General features: G+C 50.3%; 1 protein-coding gene across 1 annotated transcript in view; it reads right to left on the bottom strand.

Moving 5' to 3' along the window:
• Nucleotides 1-4,311: 4,311 nt before the first annotated feature.
• Nucleotides 4,312-22,348, bottom strand: part of LOC146788813 (uncharacterized) — a 147,825-nt gene continuing 129,788 nt past the window's right edge. Inside the window, exon 9 of the mRNA XM_085630973.1 lies at nt 4,312-9,568. Within this exon, the coding sequence (XP_085487099.1) occupies nt 9,383-9,568 (186 nt within the window). The 3' untranslated portion in view covers nt 4,312-9,382. The remainder of the gene's footprint in view (nt 9,569-22,348) is intronic.

Genomic DNA, 22,348 nt, shown 5'->3' with positions numbered 1-22,348 from the left:
TTTCTTTCCAATTTTTCTGCTCTTCGCTCACTGTTCCCATGCTTCCACAGTTTTTTGTCTGGTGATCCCGCGTTATGGTGCATAAAAGTTCTCTGAAGAAAACTGACGTAGGCGCACCACTGAAGTGGAGAATGGACCCAGAAGACATAGAAGAGCCGGGGACCCAAGGAGCCACCCAAGGTGAATATCTATGAATCCCACGGAGGTTGTGTGCCGAGTGGGAACATGAATGCGTGCTCAATGTAAGTCAATAGATAAGTCGTGGTTGCAGTTTTAAAGAAAAAGGACCCTTACCAGCAGACTCTGAAGAAACCCCGTGGAAGATGGAAGGTTTGGAGCGTCACCCCACCCGTGGATACCACGGAACCAGGACACCTACACCAGGGAAGCCAGGTGCAAAGTGACGTTGGAAACTGCCGTAGACCACAATGGAGGACTTCAGTGAAGATGCCGCTGGCGAAGAAGGTAAAAGAGTCCGGTGGAACCCAAAGGTCTATGCCACTCAGGAGGGACCTGGAGGCTCTGGAGACGAATGCCCACCAATGTTTGAGATGCAGGAGTGTTGACGGTACCCTTGAAGATGCAGCTGTGCAGACCAGGCGATTCTGTGGAAGACCAGTAGCAGTTTACGAGCTGTCCCACGTCGGATGTCAAGAGTCAAGGGGTCAGTGTCTGGCAGGGGTACCAACTAGCCTTGGCAACAGCAACCAATGTAGTTGTAGAAAAAGGTGCAGTGTCAGGACTGGCAAGGTCCAAGTGACTAAGCGTGAGCACGTAAGTCAGAGCAAGCAGGGGAGCCTAGTGGAGCTAAAGAAGACCCTCGAGGACCCATGGGCCGAAGGTGCAGGAGTCGCGAGAGGACCTAGAGCAAATCACCAAAGGATGAAGGCCCTCGGTGCAAAGGATTCAGTGCAGGCGAAGATCTTGTCTGTAGGAGAGGCTTGAGGCTGGAGCTTCATGGAGCCCGAAGATCCCTGGAGGAGAGATTCAACAAGCCTTGGCAACAGCAAGTCAACAAGGTGCACAGGGGTTCTGTTCCAGCGGGTCCGACAAGGGATATTGGCCTCAAACTCTGTGAGAAGACATTGCAGGCCTTGAGGGAGTTGCAGAAACACCACCTGTGTTGCTGAGCCTTTCGGAGTTCATGGGAGCCCAGGATCAGCAGAACGGTCAGCAGTGTTGCGGTGTCTGCAGACGCCCTTAAGTACCCTAAGCAAAGGGTGGGGACAATTCAGGGGCACCTCCCAGAGGAGGGGCGGACAGTGGGGTGGATGCCAACAGCTCCGTGAACTGGTTTCAACTGGATTATGCAAGGAGGGCACCAAATGTGCCCATAAGAGCAGTCAAGTGGCACTGGCAAGTGCTCCCACCCTATCCCAATACACCAAGTCCTGTCTGGGAGGTGGTCACTCTTCCCGGTGACAGGAAACTTATTGTAGTGCCTTCCCCTGCTCGAGCTTGGCTCAGCAGCAGGAGGGCAGAATCGTGTCTCTGGTCGGCAGCAGCTGTAGTTTGCTGTCTAGGTCTAGAAGACTGGTACCAGGAGCACTGAGGGCCTCCTGGTGGAGCTTTACAGTGCATGGAATCATACCTCCCACACGGTGTACGGTGTGGGAGGTATGATTCCAACATTTTTTGTTACCAAACACGACAGGATTCGTTACAGCGAGTTTAGAGGTAGCCATTGCGTGATGATGCATGGCCACTCTATGTATCATAAAGGCTGATGCACTTACAACCCAGGTGAATGGGCTCCGAAGGTTGTAGGGGTGTCCTGCTCATGCAGGGGCATCCTCACACTTAGAACCGAGCACCCTGCCTTCTGGATTGAAAGGCCTGCTTTAGGGGTGACTTCTAGGTTTTAAGTGCAGTGACCTCAGATGTAAGGTAATTTTTATCTGTCGTAAGTGGTGCTTGCACCAGCTCACACAGGCTGCAATGGCGAGCCTGTCATCACAATGTGAGTGGTCTCTCATGGGTGGCATAATACATCCTTCAGCCCTTGGGAAACCCCTGGTGTACCTATGCCCTGGGCACCTTAGTGCCATATACTAGGGACTTATAAGGGTACACCAGTAGCCAATCTGGAGTGTACCTAAGTACCCACGATGTCCAATTGATTGAAGATGCACAGAGACTGAGGTCCTGATTAGCAGGATCCCAGTCAGACTAGTCAGAAAAACATAACACCAGGCGAAAAGTGGGAGTTACCATGCAGAAGGATCATACCTTCCTACATAACCCCCCCCCCCCAAACAAAAGGAGGTAAGGCTAACCTTGCACTGGCATGGATACTCCCTATGTTATCATCCACTGAGAAGTTCCTCCCCTGCAGGAGCTTGGATCCTCTCAAACGTTTGGGGTGTCTGCCTGTCAGCTGTTTGAGCCAAGAGAGGGGCTTGTGGGGTGTCTGATTAGGGAAGTGAGGCCCTAACAGGGTTGGTCTCAACTTCCTTAGAGCACTGGCCACAACAGAGGCCTTCCTCTCTATGACTGACCTGTACTTATCCCTAGGGGTCAACCTTTTGTTGCTTACAGCTTTTGGTTGATCCTGTCTGGCTGGAACAATGTAGGGTCAGTGAAGGTTTGGGACAGTCTTGTCCCAGGATTTACTTTGCTCAATAGAGTCCATTTGGGGGGTGTCACTTGCTAAGTGTAAGTGGGATCCCTCAGATTGCTGAGGATCATCCACCTGACTAGTACTCCTGGGCTGGGGGGTCCCTAATCTGTGGAGGAGGGGAGTCCTCTTGGCAGTAGGCCCTGTGGGGTCCACTGACATCCCTGGTCTCTGCAGCACCTGTCTTACTGAGGCTTGGCAGAGAGTGGCAGGATACCTGCTCCAGACTAGGTACCTGCTTGGAAGGTTCCCCTGCCTTTAGTGGCTCTGGCAGGACAGGCCTGGCCTCCTCTAGGGCAATTTATTCACAAGGGGTAGGATCAGTTCCCTGAGGAGGCTGACCCTCACCTAAAGTCTAGGGGAGAAATACTTTTCTTCCTCCCCTGTGTTCTCTGTTGGAGCAGGGTGGGCCATTCTTTCTGGGTTCACTGGGGCCCTAAGGGTCACACCAACCTGCTCAGGGAGGCCTAACATTTCTAGATGGCCCTTCAGTTCTACTTCAGCCCAGGCTGAAGTTTCTAGATCATTGCCCAAGAGGCAATCTACAGGTAGGTTTGGGGATACTGCAACCCTTTTAGGGCCAGTGATCCCTCTCCAGCCGAGATTAAATATGGCTATGGGATGATCTATCCTAAAACCATCAGTGTATGTCACCTTGTACATGCACCCAGTTAAAAGTTGAAGTGGGGACACCAGTTTTCATGTCACCGTGGTGATACTAGCCCCTTGTGCCCCTACAGGCTACAGCTTTCTAACCATTAATCAGAGGCCCCTGTCTGTACTTGCCCATGGTATTGGGACTTACAGTAAAAGTGGCAAAACCCATGCCACCATCACAGACTAAGGTGGCCTGCATGGGGGATAGGCCAGTATCCACCTCAGTACCCCATGAGAACCCAACTAAACTTTTGGGTGCACTACTACCACCTGGAGGCCTACTACTTGGGACACTTGGGGGTGTAGTAGTAGTGGTATTCTTATTGCTGGCCTTGGGGCAATTGGAGTCCCATTTCTTGTGGCCTTTCTCTGCAGACATAGCAATAAGGTTTCTTTCCAGGGGAAGGAGTTTGGGACCCACCCACAGAGGAAGACTTTTGGGGACCTTCTGATGACTTCTCTTTAGACTTATCCCCACTTTTCTCTTGGAAGAATCCTTCTTCTGGTCACCACCACATCCATGGTTTTTCTACTTAGCCCTGGTGCGGACCCATTTGTCTGCCTTCTTTCCCAATTCTTGGGGAGAGGTCAGATCAGAGTCCACCAGATACTGGTGCAGTAGTTGGTTCTGACAGTTATTAAGGATGTGCTCCCTCATTATCAAATTGTAAAATCCTTCAGAGTCCTGTACCCTGCTTCCATGAAGCCAGCTTTCCAGATCCTTAACAGCACTATTAATGAAGTCTACCCAGTCCTGGGTGTGTGCCTTATGGGTGTCTCTGAACTTAATCTTGTATTGCTCAGTTGTTAAGCCAAACCCATCTATGAGTGACTGAATAGTTGTCAGCATCATCTTCTCTAAAAGTGAGGAGCTTATCTTTGTTAGCAAAGGAGAGCCACGGGATAGTTGCCCACTGCTCTTGAGGGACCTTTTGTACTTTACAGGCCCTCTCCAAAGCAGTGATCCATTTATGGATATCATCCCCCACCTGGATAGGCGACTCAGCACTCACAAAATGAGGCAAATCAAAAGGCAGTTTCAAGATAAAGCGTGGGGTTTATTCATGCAACACTCTCTAACAGAAAGACTTTCCCAGATGTCAAATAATACAGGTAAAACAGCATGCAAATGTACGTATATATGTGCAAGTACGTAATGATAAAACACTCACAAGTAATCAAATGCATAAGATAAAAACAAGCAGATAATAATGATAAAACACATGCAAATAAAAATAATAATGAAACACTCACGTCAAATAATAATACTGGAACATTGATAAATCGAGTGCAAGGAAGTAGAACACAAGCAAATAATAATGGAACATTCACAAGTAAAATGCAAGGAACAGCTGCCACGAGCAGGAGCTTTATCAGTTGGCCAAGCTGGATCTTCTCTCTCTGGGGCAAACCAGCACTAGATCTCTTTGCAACCCATCAAGGAGGGCATGTCCTAGACCTCTTGTTTGCTAATCAGAATGAGACAGAGGTGATTGACGTACTGCCCCAGAGCTGGACCGACCATTCTCTAATCCATTTTAGGATAACACTGCTTAGATCAGTGAATAATATTAATCGAACGGTGACCTACCGTAAGGGAAGAGAATGGGCCAAGCTAATAAAAAAGACTATGCCCGACATTCCCTGATCAGAATCTTTTTGCTCCTAATGAGCCAGTAGGAAAAAATTATCAAAAGTACTGTAATTATATAAATGGTACCCTGGACCTGCTTGTCCCCATAAAAAGACTGAAGAATAGGAAGAAACCCTCAGCCCCTTGGTATAGTGAGGAGTTGAAATCGATGCAGATTAAATGCAAACAGGCTGAGAGGAAATGGAGAAGGTCATATACAGAGTCGGACAGGAAAGAGCTGAAACTAGTGCAGGCTCTGTATAGGGAGACTATTTCTAGGTGCAAAGCAGATTTTTATGCTAAATCTATCCTGCAAGCGTCCAACAGCACCAAAGCACTTTTTAATATTGTAAAGGACCTCTCTAATCTAGTCTTTATGGGCAATAAGGTGGTCGTAACGCAAAAACTTTGTGATGAGATTGCTACCCACTTCAATGGAAAGATCACCAAAATTGTTGGAGGTCTTAACCCAAGTAACATTAGCTGCCAGGATGAACTACCTCAGACGCCAGTCGAAGAACCACAGGCAAAAACATCTCTAGAGTGTTTCCAACCTCTTACCGAGGACACCTTTAATAGCCTTGCTCAAAGTGTATCCTCGGGCTCTCCTCTGGACCCTCTTCCACATGGGATTTGGAAGGAGTTTAGGCAAGAATTATTCCCCTGGCTGCGGCAGATCTGCTGCCAATCACTGGAAGAAGGAATGGTTCCAGATGTGTTGAAGCAGGCAGTGGTGACCCCGCTCCTCAAGAAGTCATTCCTGGACCCACAAATCCATTGAATTTCAGACCTATCTCTCTCCTGTTAGTAAATCACTGTCCCGATATCTAGAGGAAAATCACCTGTTGGACAGGGACCAGTTTGGGTTCCGACCAGGCCACAGAACTGAGACAGCGTTGGCGACCGTATTGGACAATCTACGAATGCGAGCCGACAATGGTAATCCATATGTACTAGTGTTACTAGACATGTCGGCCGCATTCGATAGAGTGAGTATTGCAATACTGGTGGAAAGGCTGGAGAATATCAGCGTGAAAGGACGGGCACTGAAGTGGCTGCAATCATATCTGACGGGTAGACAACAGGCTGTGACCATGACACCATTCACTTCCACTAAGTCCCTGGTGAGCCACGGGGTGCCACAGGGCTCTGCAATAAGCCCCATTCTTTTTAACATATACTTGCTCCCTTTGTTTCCTATTATCAAGTCTTTTGGAATTGACCTGGTTAACTATGCGGACGATACCCAATTGGAAGGGAATCGAGCAGTAACCATGGACACATTCCAGGAATGTATGCACCAGACCTCCAAATGGCGAGTTCAGACTTACCCCTAAGGACAAGCCCTTGGTTCCAGCCCAAACTGTGCGTAACCTAGGGGTTCTGCTAGATGACAACCTCCAAATGGAGTCACAGGCTAACAGAACGGTTAGTGTCTGTTTCTCCTTGCTAAGAGCGGTTCAACAGATTCTTCCATTACTGCCTAGTGACACTAGACCTCTTGTAGACTGGACTACTGCAACTCTCTGTATCTGGGACCACGACAATCTGTCCTACAGGGGTTGCAAAGAGTCCAGTCTATAGCAGCAAAGCTGGTGCTAAATAGGCAGCGCAGATCCTCCACGGCATTGGCTCTAGAGGATCTTCATTGGCTACCCATCAAGGAGAGAATCTACTTTAAGTCTCTCTGCGTTCAGAGCAGCACATGGTCTGGGTCCAGGGCCTTTGCAGAAGAAATTTACCTAGTACAATCCTGGGAGAAATCTTCGCTTTTCCAGTGTAAACCTGGTAACGACCACCAGATTTAAGAAGTCTAGGATGGGAGGCAGAGCATTCGGTATTGCAGCATCACGCCTCTGGAATGATCTGCCCCAGAGTATTAGACAATCTAATTCCCTGCTCTGTTTTAGAAAAAGCTTGAAAACCTGGCTGTTTCCAAGGAATGTGTAAAATGAGCTTCCATTTGTAATCAGGATCGATGCTTGCTGCTGCCATCTGTTAAGCCGCAGCGCCAGGATACCCGTAGGGTGACAGTTTGCGCTATATAAGTGTATATACAATACAACAAACGAGAACCACAAATGCCAGTTCTATGCAAGCTGACATCCCAATTCAGAATCGTGGGAGAATGCTGATCAGATGGTCCAGGATCTATCCCTACTCTTTTCCCCCAATACTTCTGATACCAAAGGTTGTCAGCAAGATAAAAGCGGAGCGGTGTTACCTCATCTTGATAGCTTCCAAGGTGGCCCAGGCAGCATTGGTTCACGGAGCTTCTCTTACTATCGGAATCCAACCACATTCACCTACAAACATCCCGAACATTTTTGATGTTGAACCAAGGCCAGGTCCTTCCTCCAGACCAGTCTTTGCTCCACTTATGTGCATGGCTTCTAAATTCCATGAATTCAAAGTTCTGAATATTCCTCAGGACTGCAGGCATATTCTCTCAAAGGCAAGAGTGGAAGCCACGATACGCTGAAATGGAAGCATTTATGCCAAAGGTGCCAGAAATCAAACCTACATCCTCTACAAGCATCACCTGAGCAGATACTACCCCATCTACTCTCACTAGCTCAGTCAGGGTTGGTGCATGCCTCTGTTAGGGTGTATCATGCAGGAATATCAAGATGTAGACGCTCATCACATTCTTTCTCTTTGTGCTTGAGCACAATCATCAAACAGTTCATGAAAGGATTGTTCAAAGTCTTTCTTCCAGTAACGGCCCCTCCCACGGACTAGCACCTGAACATAGTTCTTTCTGAACTCATGAAGCGTCCATTTGAACCCATACACAGAGCAGACCTCAAATTTCTCACATGGAAGGTTGCATTGTTGCTAGCGCTCACTTTGACCAGGTGGGTAAGTGAGATGCAGGCTTTCACACCTCAAGAACCCTTCTTGCACTTCACAGACAATTCAGTAATTCTCAGAACCAATCCAAAATTAGTTCCCAAGGTCCCTTCCAATTTTCACCTCAGAGAACCTATAATATTGCACACATTCTTCCTGAATCCAACATCATCAGCTGACAGGTCTATTCCTATGCTAGGAATCAAACAATATCTAAAATCTAGCTTACATCACACTAAACAACTCAGGAGAACTGACTGTTAGTCTCATATGAGCACACTAGTAAGGGTGCTCTAGTCATGGTGCAACCATTGCTCGATAGATCTCAGCCGCAATCCAGTTCTGCCACTCATAGTCTGGCAAGACACTCGGAGCAAAAACCAGGGCACACTCAACTAGGGCAGTTTCTACCTCAACTGCTTTGTTTGCGGGAGTGCCTCTGGAGAAAATGTCATGCTGCGACTTGGAAGAGTGTGCATACATTCACGCAGCATTATTGCATGGAATCAGCGCAGCCCAGTGATGCAGCGGTTGGACAGGCTGCACTAAGCCAATAATTTAAATAAAGTGAGCCTCTTTTGGTTCTATGGGGTCCCTTATGTATTTATGCAAATGTTAGTGTGTGATGTATATTTATTGAATGGCATATGAATATGTTATGTATATATTTTTCGCTATTTGTGCAAATACAATAAGGTATACAAATACAGTAACTGCTTTCTGTTCTGATTCAAGCATTTAAATCTACGAAAGATCAACTACTGTAGAAAATGAGTTACTTACCTGTAACTGTAGCTCTCCAGTAGTGCTATCTTTCATAGATACACATGCGACGTACCCTCCTCCCCTGAGAGACTCCCCTTATATCTTGGGATTATTATTCCCTCTTGTGTTTGAAAATCTGACGGACTCAGCCTCTCTTGGGAGCATTCTAAAGGGTGCTATCACCTGATTGGCTTAAGTTTGGTCCTTTTGTTTTTTAAAGGACATAGAGAGGCTATTAAAGTATTTGTTCATTGCCTTTATTAGCCTATGATAATGATACATACTGCTTTATTATGGTACCGTGGGACTCTCACTTCGACAACAGGGAGTGATTCAAGCATGTGAATCTATGAATCTAGAGAACTACAGTTACAGGTTAGTAACTTATTTTTGTATCCCAGAAGTTAAGCAGAGTGTTTCATGGACATGCTGTCATTTAGAAACCTAAATATCTTGCTCAGAATATTTTAATTGAAGTTAGGTGGCTAGCAAGTCACTTCCTCATTTGTTATCAGAGATTCACTGTTCAGAATGCAGTTCCCATTTCCAAACTCCAGGGAATGTTTTTGTCAACTTCTTGGTTTTTATTTGCCACGGAGGAGATGAGCTTTAATGGGAGGAGGAAGCTTGTAAAAATAAATCTAATACAGCCGAGGGATATTTCTCTCTGACACGTCAAACTGTGCCACGAAAACATTTACTTTGTAATGCTAGTTTCCCTGTCGTCTTCACTGAAACAATCTTCTGTTCTGAGAATGGAATGGGGAAAGGATGGCGTGTACTTGTTGGGAACTATCTGTAGATGAGCACATCTTAAGTTTTAGCTCTTGAGTATATGGGTTTGTGCCACAAGGCCTTCATTCTCCATTGTTGCTGAACCCTTCGTTGACATGCCAAACTGGTAGGTTGCTGGGATATGTTTGGTGTGTGGCAGCGTTAGAAAGTTGCTGGCAAACTCTCTGTCCAGTAAGATCCCTTGTGGATGTGGTAGTCACAGAGACTGTTGTCTGCCTTCTCTGTATCCCCTCTAATATGTGCTGCACCTGCCAATAAAATGAGAAATACAAGGCTGATAGTAAGTACTTAAACAAGAAATCCTGTCAAAGGTCTAGCAAAGGCGTGTGGCAAGATAGATAAATGCAAGAGAATAAAGGTTACAGAGCTACCCAAGTCCACACAGAAAGTGAGAGGATAATAGGGATCCAATGGAGGAAGATCTGTATAAGATAACAAAGAAAGACTAGGCACAATGGAACATGCACTTAAACTTCAGCATTGCAAGAGCATTCATGCACATTTCTAAACTTCTCTAGAGGTTGTGGCACAAAAGCTTCACTCGGTTTTGTAGCTTCCAACTGTCATCTCCTTTAAAGCTTTAAACATTGTTTATAAAATGATATACAGAACTCCCTTATTTTTCTGGTCTGGAAGTGTATTTTGTCTTGCCCATACCTGACTGAACATAGGGTTCTTCTTATGATTCCAGAATCACGAATAGTGACCTGAGGCGAGCACGCGTTCTCTGCTAAGCTTTGGAACTCACTACCTTGCAAATTGCAAGCTGAACCCTATTTGAGCTCTTGTAGGAGGCTTCTGGAAATATGGCTTTTCCATAGTTTTTCCTTCTGTAGCTCCTTCCTGACGAGCTGGCCTCCTGCCATTATTTTTTTGCTGGGCATTTTAATACCCCACCCTTCTCACGCTCCTCCTGGTTTCTTTCATCCACTTGTATTTGATTACTTAGCAGCAGATGTCCTGGGCTGCATATATAAATTTAACCTAACACATCGTTTGTGGCATGTGTAGCTGTAAATACTCATGCCTGCATACTCCTGCCATCTAGTGTTGTGCTCGGACATGTACAATTTGTTTTCGTTCTAGGAAGTCTTTTGAGTGAGGAGATGCGACTCCTCCCTTAGTTGGCTGTGCGCATTGTGAGAAGCTGCCTTGGTTTTTTGGGTACACTTACGTAAGTGGGCACCTTGCACCAATCCAGACAACTCTTATGGTGATTTTAGTGGTCTTAGATTACCTCAGAAAGCTATCCAAGTGGTAGCTGTGGAGAGCAGCCTTCAGGCTTAGTCCAGAAGGAGTGTAAAGCAGCTTTTTTGTACCAGAACATAATCTTATAGGCATAGATTAAGTGAAAAAGCACCACAGTGTTTTTATAAAAATATGTATTTATTATAAGACACTCACTAACACATACAGATATCTCCTAGCCAGAGATATACACAATGCACACAATACTTTGCAATAGAAACAGGTAAGTAGCACGAAATACACAGTGGTCCCCAGGGGGAGACCAAACCATATGCTAATATGCTAACCACGACTCAAGCCAAGACTATACCCAGAAGACGTAGAAGGAGCCAAGGAACCACCGAAGGTAAGTAACCAGGAGCCCCACGGAGGCCGAGTGCAAAGTGGGAACACAACCTCTTTTAAAGACGAAGGACCCTTCCCAGTGGACCCTGAAGAAACCCAGTGGAAGACAGAAGGTTGGCGAGCCACTCCACCCGTGGATACCTTGGGAACCAGGATACCTGCACCAGGGAAACCGGGTGCATAGGTGTGAAGTGGCGCTGGAAACCGCCGTCAAACTCAATGGAGGACTTCAACAAGATGCCACTGCTGGAGAAGATGAAAGTGTCCAGTGAAACCTAAAGGTACATTCAAGATGTGAAGAACCTGCAAGCAGAGGGGACAGAGTCTATGCCACTCAGGAGTGACCAGGAGGCACTGAAGACAAATGTCCACCGATGTAAAGTTTTGTAGGAGAGTTGGCGGTGACCTCGAAACTACAGCTGTGTGGACCAGGATGCGCTGTGGAAGACCAGGAGCCATACACGACCTGTCCCACGTCGGATGCCCAGAGTGGAGGGATCTGTGTCTGGCGGGAGCACCAACAAGCCTTGGCAACTGCAACCAACCTGGAAGTTGAAGAAGGTGCAATGTCGGGACCAGCAATGTCCAGGGGAGACACCACAAGCAGGGGAGTCAGGACAGGCTCCGAGCAATCAGGGGAGTCCCAAGAATTCCAAGGAGAACCTGAAGAGGACCCACAGGTCGGAGGCACTGTAGTCGTGAGAGGACCTCGAGCAGCTCACCAAGGATGTAGGCCCCGGTGCAAGTGATGCGGTGAGGATGAAGATCTTAGCCACTGATGTTGGAGGTTGGGGCTACTTGGAGCCCGAAGAGCTTAGTGGAAGGAAGCCAACAAGCCTTTGAAACTGCAAATCAACTTGATGCACAGGGGTTTGGTTCCTGTGGTTCCGACGAGAGATACTGGCCTCAAGCTTGGTGAGAGGACAGGGCAGGCCTCGAAGGATGTGAAGAACCACCACCTGTGTTGCTGAACCTTTCGGAGTCCGTGGGAGCCCAGAATCAGCAGACCGGGCAGCTTTGTTGCGGTGCCTGCAGATGCAGGAAGTGACTCCTTCATTTCAAAGGAGATTACTTCAGGTGTCTTGAATGCTGACAGGCCTGTATGGTGCACATGCACGGACGTTGCAGCAGACGAGCAGGGCGAGGAGATCAGGAGCAGTAGAAGTCTTTGCAGTTGCAGACTTGATGCCCAGAGCGAAGGCCAGAGTGCCCAGATGGTTGAAGAAGTGTAACGCCCTGAACGTCTCAGGATCGTTTAACAGACACGACAATGAGGACGCAACCACTTGTGAAGGGTTAGTTCTTTTAATGAAGGCAAATAAAATACAAAGAACAAACAAAAGTTATAGTCACTGGAATCCTCCAGGCTAAGTACGTTACCAGCCCACAGCACGGATGGTCCTAACCGTCCTCTGCATATACGCCGATCCCGGCGTATGCCAACAGAGGGCAGAAATGAAATGGCTGACAATGCCAATCGGTAGGCTGTGAGGGGCACGAAGAGTGTTGGGGAGAATCGAGGAGTCAGGGAAACACCCAGCCGGGGTCTCTACCTGAAGGGAGCAGCCGCTCAACCTCTTCCTCAGACTGCACCGGGACGCGGAGTCACCTCCTGGTGATGCGTCACCGATACCCCAATCACAAGCAAGAAGACTGAACCGAGAGCAGCCGCTCGATCGATCCTGTGGACTTCCGAGTCTGTAACGCGGCAAACACCTCCTGGTGTGCGTTACAGCTGGCAGTCCCTGTGTCTCTGGTCGGGCTGGGAGTTACGACTCCAACCAGCAAAAGCGCCACTGCGCTTGGACTCAGCCGAGTCAAAAAGCGAAGCTCAATGGTTGACCGGTAGAGCTTCCGGGTCCTTCACAGGTGACGATGGGGCAAGACACGGCCCAGGGAGTAACGACTCGACCTACCTCCGTTCTTGCCTTACTGGAGCACCACTCCGGAACACTGCTCTTCACGAAGCAGGTACGTCGGTGTAAACACAATATCCGACAGCCTTGTACCTCCCGGTTCCTCCCTTTATAGGGCGTGTTTTCCTTGAGTTATGTAACAGCTCTCCTGTTTACATAAGGGCGTGTTTCCCTTGAGTTATGTAACAGCTCTCCTGTTTACATAAGGGCGTGTTTCCCTTGAGTTATGTAACAGCTCTCCTGTTTACATAAGGGCGTGTTTCCCTTGAGTTATGTAACAGCTCTCCTGTTTACATAAGGGCGTGTTTCCCTTGAGTTATGTAACAGCTCTCCTGTTTACGTAACCTCTCAACCGCTAAGCATCCTGGGAGATGTAGTCCGTTTTCGCTGGTTACCGTTTTCCTCCCCTCGTATGACAGGAATTCTTGACAAGAAGTGGTGTCTGAAATGAATCTTGTCCGACGAGGAACCTGGGGACCCACCCACAGGTAAACTCTTAAATACCCTAAGGAAAGGGTTGGGATGATTCAGGGGTCCCTTCCTAAGGAGGGGCTGGACAAAGGGGAGGATACTCCCCTGTCCTTTGTCCAGTTTCGCGCCAGACCAGGAACCAACGGCTCCCTGAATTGGTTTGAACTGGACTATGCACATGGAGGGCACCCAGTGTGCCCTGCACGCAGACTATGTGGCGCTGGCAAGTGCCCCCACCCTGCCCCAATACACTAAACCCTGTCTGGGAGGTGGTCACACCTCCCTGTGACAGGATGCCTATTGTTCTGCCTTCCTCTGCCTGAGCTTGGCTCAGCAGCAGGAGGACAGAAACGTGTCTCTGGCCGGCAGCAGCCCTAGCTAGCTGTCTGGGTCTGGAAGATTTGTACCGGTAGCACCGAGGGCCTCTCAAAGGAGCTTAATGGTGCATGGAATCATACCTCCCACACAGTTAACAGTGTGGGTGTATGATTCCAACATGTTTGATACCAAACATGACGGATTCGTTACAGCCTGTTTCGAGATAGTCACAGCGTAATGACTCGGTGTCCCTCTATATATTATATGGCTGTCTCACTTACAACCCAGGATAATGGACTGTATGGCTGGAGGGGTGTCCTGCTCATGCAGGGGCACCCTCCCACATAGAAGCGACACCCTGCCTTCATAATTGTAAGGCCTGCCTTAGGGGTGACTTATAGGTTTTAAGTGCAGAGACCTTAGATATAGGTACACCTATATCTTTCGTAAATGGTGCTAGCACCAGCTTACACTGGCTGCAATGGCAGGCCTGTAGTTACAAATTGAGTGGTCTCCCTTGGTTGGCATAGTACATGCTTCAGCCCATGGGGGAACCCTGGTGTACCTATGCCCTGGGTACCTTAATACCATATACTAGGGACTTATAAGGTTGCACCAGTGCCCAATCTGGGATGTGCCTGAGTACTTACCAAACCAATTTGGGGAAAAGCAGAGACTGGGGTCCTGATCAGCAGGGCCATCACTGCACTCCAGCAATGGTTGGCACCGCTATAAGTCTTGGGTGACGACTTTGGTTTGCACTACGACATAGAGTCATCCGCAGAAGGTCGGCCTTCCTCAACGCCGACAACATCTTCAGCGGCCACCATTAGGTCGGCATCAAAGGACATTTGGAGCCAAAACAAGCATCAACGTCAAACTACTTTGGAGCCAAAACAAGCACTGACATCGAAAGCGACTTCGGAGCTGAAAAACACTTCATTGGCGAAAACGACTTTAGAGCCGAAACAAGCGTCCACGTCCAAAGCGACTTCGAGGCCCAAACAGACATCGGAGCACAGTCACCTATCCACGGCAGACTCCAATAACAAGGAGCTTCCTATTCTTCAGCAGGAACTGGACACTCAGCAGTGGCGCATGTTTATCCATCCCCACATAGGCAAGATTATTGCCAAGCCCCCACCTCAAGTGCAGCAGACTCTCCCTCGCAAGAGGTAATTGTATGAAGCTGGCTCTGTATATGCTATACCAAGGTAAGGTATAGTCTGCACAGAGTCCAGGGAGTCTCCAGAGGTATAGCAGAGGCTAAATTAGGTAAGTACTAACAGCTCTCTTTGTGGTACTGTGGGCGAGCAGTTGGGCTTATCCAAAGGGTATGTTAAGCATTTATTGTTTTGACTCATTCAAGAACTGATTACACACACTCAGAGACAGAATCCAGACCAATTGGGTAAGTATAAAAAAGGTATACTTAAGTTTTGTTTCTAGTACCAAGCAGGACTTGGCACGGGTAAGTAAAATATACTCTCAAATGCATGACTTTACAAGGAAATGGAGTTGCGGTTGAATTTGCAATCATTACAGGCTTGTATATGATTCAAAAACTGTTTAAATTACACTCTAATTACTTTTGGAATACTTTTAGCTTACTTTTGGATTACATCTAATACTCAGGGTGGTATGCCTAGATACCACACCGGGGCTCTCACAATACAATATTAGTAAGACAATGTAAGGTTTGCAGTTTAGGTACTTTTTATTTCATACACAAGTTCAGCTCTACAACATTTTTAGGAACAACACTTGTAACATTGGTTCCTATGGGAGAAAAAGAATTAACAGTTCTCAGATAAATAAACAACTTACGAGTGGGAGTTTTGGTGGTTAGGACCAAGGTTCTCCAAGGTCTGGGTAGGCACTCAATTTGTACCACCAGTGGCACTGGAACAGCTGGGTGCAGAGTGGAGGGACCCAGTGTTAGCCGATGGGGCTAAGGGAGCCTCAGGTCATAGGCCGCTTATGAACAGGCCACTCGGGTATGGGTGCAAAGCTCCTGGGGTTAAGGTCAGCACTGCAGGGGCCAGCAATCAGTACAGTAGCTGCACCACCAGCGGCACAGGGGTGGTCGGGTGCAGGGTGCCAGGGAGATGTCGGGGATACTGTGGGTTCCAAGGGAGATCTTTGGTTCGGCAAAGACGCTGCTGGCTTGGGCAGGGAGACTTCATGAAGGATTCCACCAGCCAGAGAGGTAAGTTGGGTTCTTGGAGGATGTCTGGACACCGTTGGTTGGGACACCCAAGGCTGTGGGACGTCGGTTGCAGGGGTCTTTTGGCATCCGGTTCCTCTTATCAGCTCTGATCCCGGTTGGGGGACCCTTCAGGTTGAAGCTGCAGGCATCGTCTTGAAGCTTGAGAGAGGTTAGGGATCACCAGATCCAGGGTCAGGATCACTGGGGAGACCTCCTCGTGGTGTTGGGCCACTCTAACTTGGGTCGTGGGCGCCGGGTGCATAGTGGTGCAAAATTGCGGAGCCGCCTGGATCTGGATTCTGTGGGTGAGTCTTTGCTTGAGCAAATCCAGTGCTCACAGGAGACAGAGTCTATTAGATGAGTGCAGGGCAGGTCCTCCGGGCTCTCGGGGGTTAATGGACACTTCAGGGTTCTCACTGTAGGCAGGTTGAAGTCGGCATAGGCAGGTAGTGGCTGGGACCAAAGCAGTAGGTGTCCTCTTCTTCCTGTGTGAGCATAGCTCTTCGGGTCCTTCTCATTTCTTCCTCGAATCTGAGGAGGCAAGGTTCAGGGTCGCCCCTAAATACTAGATTTAGGGCTGTCAAAGGGGTGTGAAGGTCGAGACTAATGGGTCCCTTCCTTGGGGTGGGTACACCTCCTAATATGCCACCCTCCAGTAGGGAGTTGTGGTCAGTACCAAAGGAGCCAGTTGCTGGGGCAGCAAAAGACAGGGACAGCTTACAAAAGTGGAAGGCCTTTGATGCTTCCCCTCTCGTGGATCCAGCCTATCCCAGGGGACTAGGCATGACACCTCTGCCCAGGATGGGCTTTGTTTCTGGACCCATAGAGCTGAGGCTCTCTACCCATCTACCCGAAGGTCCAGAAACCTGTCTGGTGGTGGCAAATGGCGGGCAGCCATTCGGGAACCACACCAGGGCTGGTCGTTTTTCAGGGGGCATCTCTAAGATGCCCTCTGTGTGCATTTTACATTAAATCCCACACTTGTATCAGTGTGGATTTAATGTGCTGTGAAGTTTGCTACCAAGCTACCCAGGTTTTGGTAAAGCCATTATGGAGCTGTGGAGTTTGAAATGACCAACTCCCAGCCCATATACTCTTTATGCCTTACAATGGACATACACACTGTAAGGGTACAGGGCTCATGCCACTGTCCCCTCACATGGGGGCTAGTGCACCCTGCTTGAGGAGTGACTTACCCAGGCCCCAGACAGCAGGTTACAGGAATGGCACACAGGGGTTGTGTGCCATGTTGACTCTTCACTTTTCTCTGCACCAAAACATGCAGCCTGGAATGGCAGGCTGTGGATGTTAAGCTACAGGGCTTCTAAGGATGACACAATAGGTGCTGCATCCCTTAGAGGCCTTCCCTGGTCACAGGGATTTACCTGTGGCCAGAGATGTGCTAATTATGGGTACAAACGTACAGCTTTGGGAAAGAACACAGGCCCAGGGAACCTAATTGGCAGGGACTCAGGGTACACCAAGTCAAAGTGCATCATGTGTCAGGCAAAAAGTGGGGGGTAACCATTAAAAAAAGGGCACTTTCCTACAGTAATTCAGTAGATTTGTGTGAGGTCTCATACATCCAAGACCCACAGGATGACCTATGTGATGATCCCTCCAGGGTCCAACGGCCCTGACCTGTACCCTACCAAGCCTTCTCCTCCTGATGACACCACATCATATCATGAGGTTATCCAGAAAGCAGCTAACTTTCACAAGGTGGGTTTGCATTCCATAACTGAGGAGGAGGATTTCCTAGTGGAAATATTATCTATTATCGTACAGGGCGGGCCACTCATTTCCTGCCAATGCTTAGGCCTGAATTGTCACCCCAAGGGTCGACAAGAAGCACAAACCTTCACTCTCTGATTCACTATGCATTATAGACCAACTTCCACCCAACTCATTTGGGGTACATGCTGCCCGTAAGAGGGAGAATGCCTAGGGTACTCGGGATACCCCGCCGCTGATAAATAAATAAAAAATTGGATGCAGAAGGGAAAAGTGTTGCTGGTCAGTCAGCGACCTATTGGCGCATTGCCAGTATGGTAGGTATTTTGTCAAGATATGATCACGCCCAATGGGTTGAAATGGGGGAGCTTATACAGCACCCACAAGATCAGTATAAGCAAAGGGCTCAGGAGATTGTGTCGGTAGGGCAGACCATCTCTAATGCTTCTATCAGATGTGCCCTTGATAGGCACTTCTGTTCTCCCAACTTCCTTAATCCCTTTACGATGCCATACTTATCTCCTTCCCAAAACCCGATTGGAACCCCACAGCACGCCTCAAGGTGCGTCCCTCGTAGTGCTCTGCCAGCGGCGAGGACAGATTGTAGGAGCACTACGAGGGACGCACCTTGAGGCAAGTGTGACTATAGGGTCCCCTCATTTCCCCCCTTCCCATGGGACATCCCAACCCCTAACCTGGGGTTTCAAGTTTTCACAGTAGAGTTTGACAAAGGTCAACCTACCAGGTGGATTTATCTTAGTCTTTAGAGGCTAGATGGGAGCCCTTACATCACATCCTGATGAATGCCATGGACCCTCCTGGCCACTTTGGCAGAAAGATGTTGACGACACTGATGAGGATGGGGTACTAAACCCCGTTTCCCCACTCTACCTTTTTATATCAAGCAAACCCCATATAAATAAAATTACATGTGGAGTTTGTATTCATTTTTTAATAAACTCACTTCTGTAGTAGGGGATCTCTGTGTATAGTCATAATCTAGTGAATAGTCCCGCCCATGTGCGTGGACCCCGGAGCAATAAAAAATAATCTCTAAAAGGTGACAAATCATGCAGACCTGCATACACCTTTAAGAGAGAATTTAATTTAAAGACAGATAATGCAGCCTATACCCACAGGCTACACTGTCCAGTCTAGTTTTTCTCCACATAGGAAAAAACCCTGCCTCTATCAGCAAAAGCCTCTGGAATGATAGAGAGGAAGGAGTGGACAGACAAGCCCCATAGGCTGCCATTATGTGGCTCAGAACAGGATACTGTGCCTTTAAGAAAACTTTCCAGATTTCCAGAACTTTCCCCAGTATCCCAGAATGCCCAGCAGGTCCCATTTACTTTCAGTTCTTTTTTCCGGCTCCTGCTAGCAGGACCCTGGAGCATTGAGCTCTCCCCTTTTCAAGGGTTTATTTGAGATTTTGGCAATTTTTGTCACTTTTTCTTGTGCTTAGTAGCTGGTACTGTCAACATGCCTGGCTTGTTCGACAAGTGCCCGGAATGTGGTCGAAAGAAGGCTAAAACTGATCCACACGAGGTGTGCATAGGTTGCCTTCCCCAGTCCCACGTGCCTGAAAGCTGTACCATCTGCCACGCGTTCTCAGCCAGGACCCTGAGGGACAGAATGAAAATCAGGCTTCAAGTTCTGGAGGAGAGAAGACTGAAGGCACCAGGTGGGTCTGGAGGGGCTGCTTTGGCCCATACTGAGGCCCCTGGGGGGCTCCCCAGGGGCAGGAAGACCAGTAAGCGCTCCCACTCCCCGTCGACGCCGACGGCGACATCGAGGAGGATGACCACCGTCTGTTCGCCGTCTCCCCAGGGCTCTGGGGAGAAGCGGCGTCGACGATCGCCGTCGAGGGACCTGAATAGGCCGCCGTCGACTACGTCGGCGACGACGCCGTTGGCGGCGGCTCCGTCCAGCGGTCGTCGTCGAGAGAGGACCCGGCGTCGGCATTCGCCGTCGAGGGATCGCTGTTCGCCGTCGATGAAGAGGAGAAGGAGATCGACGTCGAGACACTCGAGGTCGCCGTCGAGGCACAGGTCGCCGTCGAGGCGAAGGTCGCCGTCGAGGCACAGGTCGCCGTCGAGGCGAAGGTCGCCGTCAAGGCACAGGTCGCCGTCGAGGCACAGGTCGCCGTCGAGGCACAGGTCGACGTCGAGGAGAAGATCGACGTCGAGGAGAAGAGAGTCACCGGGATCGGTGTACTCGGTGGTGTATACGCCTCCTCGGATGCCTCCGTCGCCGCCTCCTCTCCCGCCTCCTCCGACTCCTCCTCCACCACCTCCACCAACGCCACCGCCACCTCAGCCGCGGACGCTGCCTCCGCCGCCCCAGCCTCAGCCGCTGCCACGCACTCCTGTGGGACCGCCGCCGGTTCCCCCGCGGTCGGTTTCCCTTCCAAGGTACCCGACTCCGCCGCAGTCGAGGAGGATGACCACCGTCTGTTCGCCGTCTCCCCAGGGCTCTGGGGAGAAGCGGCGTCGACGATCGCCGTCGAGGGACCTGAATAGGCCGCCGTCGACTACATCGGCGGCGTCGGCGACGACACCGTCGTTGTCGGCTCCGTCCAGCGGTCGTCGTCGAGAGAGGACCCGGCGTCGGCATTCGCCGTCGAGGGATCGCTGTTCGCCGTCGATGAAGAGGAGAAGGAGATCGACGTCGAGACACTCGAGGTCGCCGTCGAGGCGAAGGTCGCCGTCGAGGCACAGGTCGCCGTCGAGGCGAAGGTCGCCGTCGAGGGGGTCGCCGTCGAGGCACAGGTCGCCGTCGAGGCACAGGTCGCCGTCGAGGCACAGGTCGACGTCGAGGAGAAGAACGACGTCGAGGAGAAGAGAGTCACCGGGATCGGTGTACTCGGTGGTGTATACGCCTCCTCGGATGCCTCCGTCGCCGCCTCCTCTCCCGCCTCCTCCGACTCCTCCTCCACAACCTCCACCAACGCCTCCACCTCCGCCACCTCAGCCGCGGACGCTGCCTCCGCCGCCCCAGCCTCAGCCGCTGCCACGCACTCCTGTGGGACCGCCGCCGGTTCCCCCGCGGTCGGTTTCCCTTCCAAGGTACCCGACTCCGCCGCAGGGGACCCCGAAGCCACGACGCCCACGGTCGCCTGGACCGGCTAGACCGGCGGACAGGCCGAAGCCGAAGAGGTCGCGCTCCCGCTCTCACAGGAGAAGAAGGTCACGGAGCCGCGGACGGTCCTCGTCGGACTCAAGACGACGCCGTAGGAGGTATAGGTCCAGGTCGCACACGCGCTCCTCGGACAGAGGCCTTTCCCCGACGCTGTCGGACTCCCCGGGGACTAGGGTGTCTCCGGTGGACGACCTGGTCTCGTTCCAAGAGGTGCTGTTGCGAGGGGCTGCAAAGTTGGGTATCACGGTGACGGTTCCAACACCCACGACGTCAGTGATATTCGAGACGCTTCATAAAAAACACCTGTCTCGCCCCCTACTGCCTCTGGTACCAGGACTGGTAGAACCTGCCTTGGAGCTGTTCCTCACTCCCGCGACGACGAAGGCCGCTCCTTCCAGGCTCATGAAGAAATATAGGGCCCCAGAGTCCTTCCTTTTTGAGAGTGGACCCGAAGCCGGATTCGGTGATCGTGATGTCGACGAGAAAACAACATGCGACCGCCCCGTCCTCCACGGTCCCACCTGACAAAGAAAGCCGCTGGCTGGATTCTGCGGGCAGGAAGGTGTGTGGGACCGCCGCCACCACCATGAAGGCGGCGAGTGCAGGGGCTTTGTTGGGCCGTTACGACCGGGCCCTGTGGGAGTCCCTGCAGCAATATGCAGACCTACTGCCACGGGACAAGAAGGAGGACTTCCTGGAAACAGTGCGCGAAGGCATGCTGGTTTCGAACCAAACGATCAGCGCAGCGGCGGATGTATCTTTATTGGCCGCCCACGCCTACTGTCATGGCGTCCACCAGCGGCGCCATTCGTGGTTGCGCCTGATTTCCCTCAAGCCAGAGGCGCAGCAAAGAGTGGCCAACCTGCCCTTCTCGGGGGAAACCCTGTTCGGGAAGCATGCGGACGATGAGATGGCCCGCATGAAGGCGGAGGCGGAAACCCTGACGGCCGTCGGGTTGGAGAAGGCCGAGAAAAAGAAGCGCCCGTTCCAGAGGAGGTTCGGTTCTTCGGGCAGAGGGCGTGGGCAGGGCTCGGGACAGCAGCAGCAACAACAGCAGCAGTTCCGCAAGCCCTTCCAGAAGCGCCAGAGGGGTAGAGGAGGCCAGCAGGCTTCTACCACGACCAAGGGCCCGGCCGGGTCTCGGCCCTGAGCGGCTACTTCCCCCTCAACCGTTACCCACTCCAGTGGGGGGAAGCATTCAATTTTTTCCGGCAGAGTGGAGAAAAATTACTCAGGACAAGTGGGTGCGGAATATTGTTTGCAATGGATACAGTCTTCGGTTTATCAGCCCGCCTCCAGCGATCCCGCCGGTCAGCTCTCGATTCCAGCTGAGAGAGCTCCAGGCGGAGGCAGACATCTTGTTGAGAAAAAAGGCGGTAGAAGAGGTACCTCTGTCTCAAAGGGGAAGAGGTCTGTACTCTCGGTTCTTCCTCGTTCGCAAGAAGGACAAGAACGAGTTCAGGCCCATTCTGGATTTGCGACAGGCAAACAAATGGATTCGAAGAGAGAAGTTTCGCATGCTATCGTTGCACCAGATTTACCCTCAGCTGCAACGGGGAGACTGGCTCTGTGCCATAGATCTACAGGATGCGTACTTCCACGTGCCCATAGCACGGAAGCACAGGAAGTTCCTGCGATTCCAAGTC

This window comes from Triturus cristatus, chromosome 10 (genome assembly GCF_964204655.1).
Source record: "Triturus cristatus chromosome 10, aTriCri1.1, whole genome shotgun sequence".
Taxonomy (NCBI): Eukaryota; Metazoa; Chordata; class Amphibia; order Caudata; family Salamandridae; genus Triturus; species Triturus cristatus.
The sequence above is the reverse complement of the archived record's forward strand: the minus strand, read 5'-3'. Positions and strand labels throughout refer to the sequence as shown.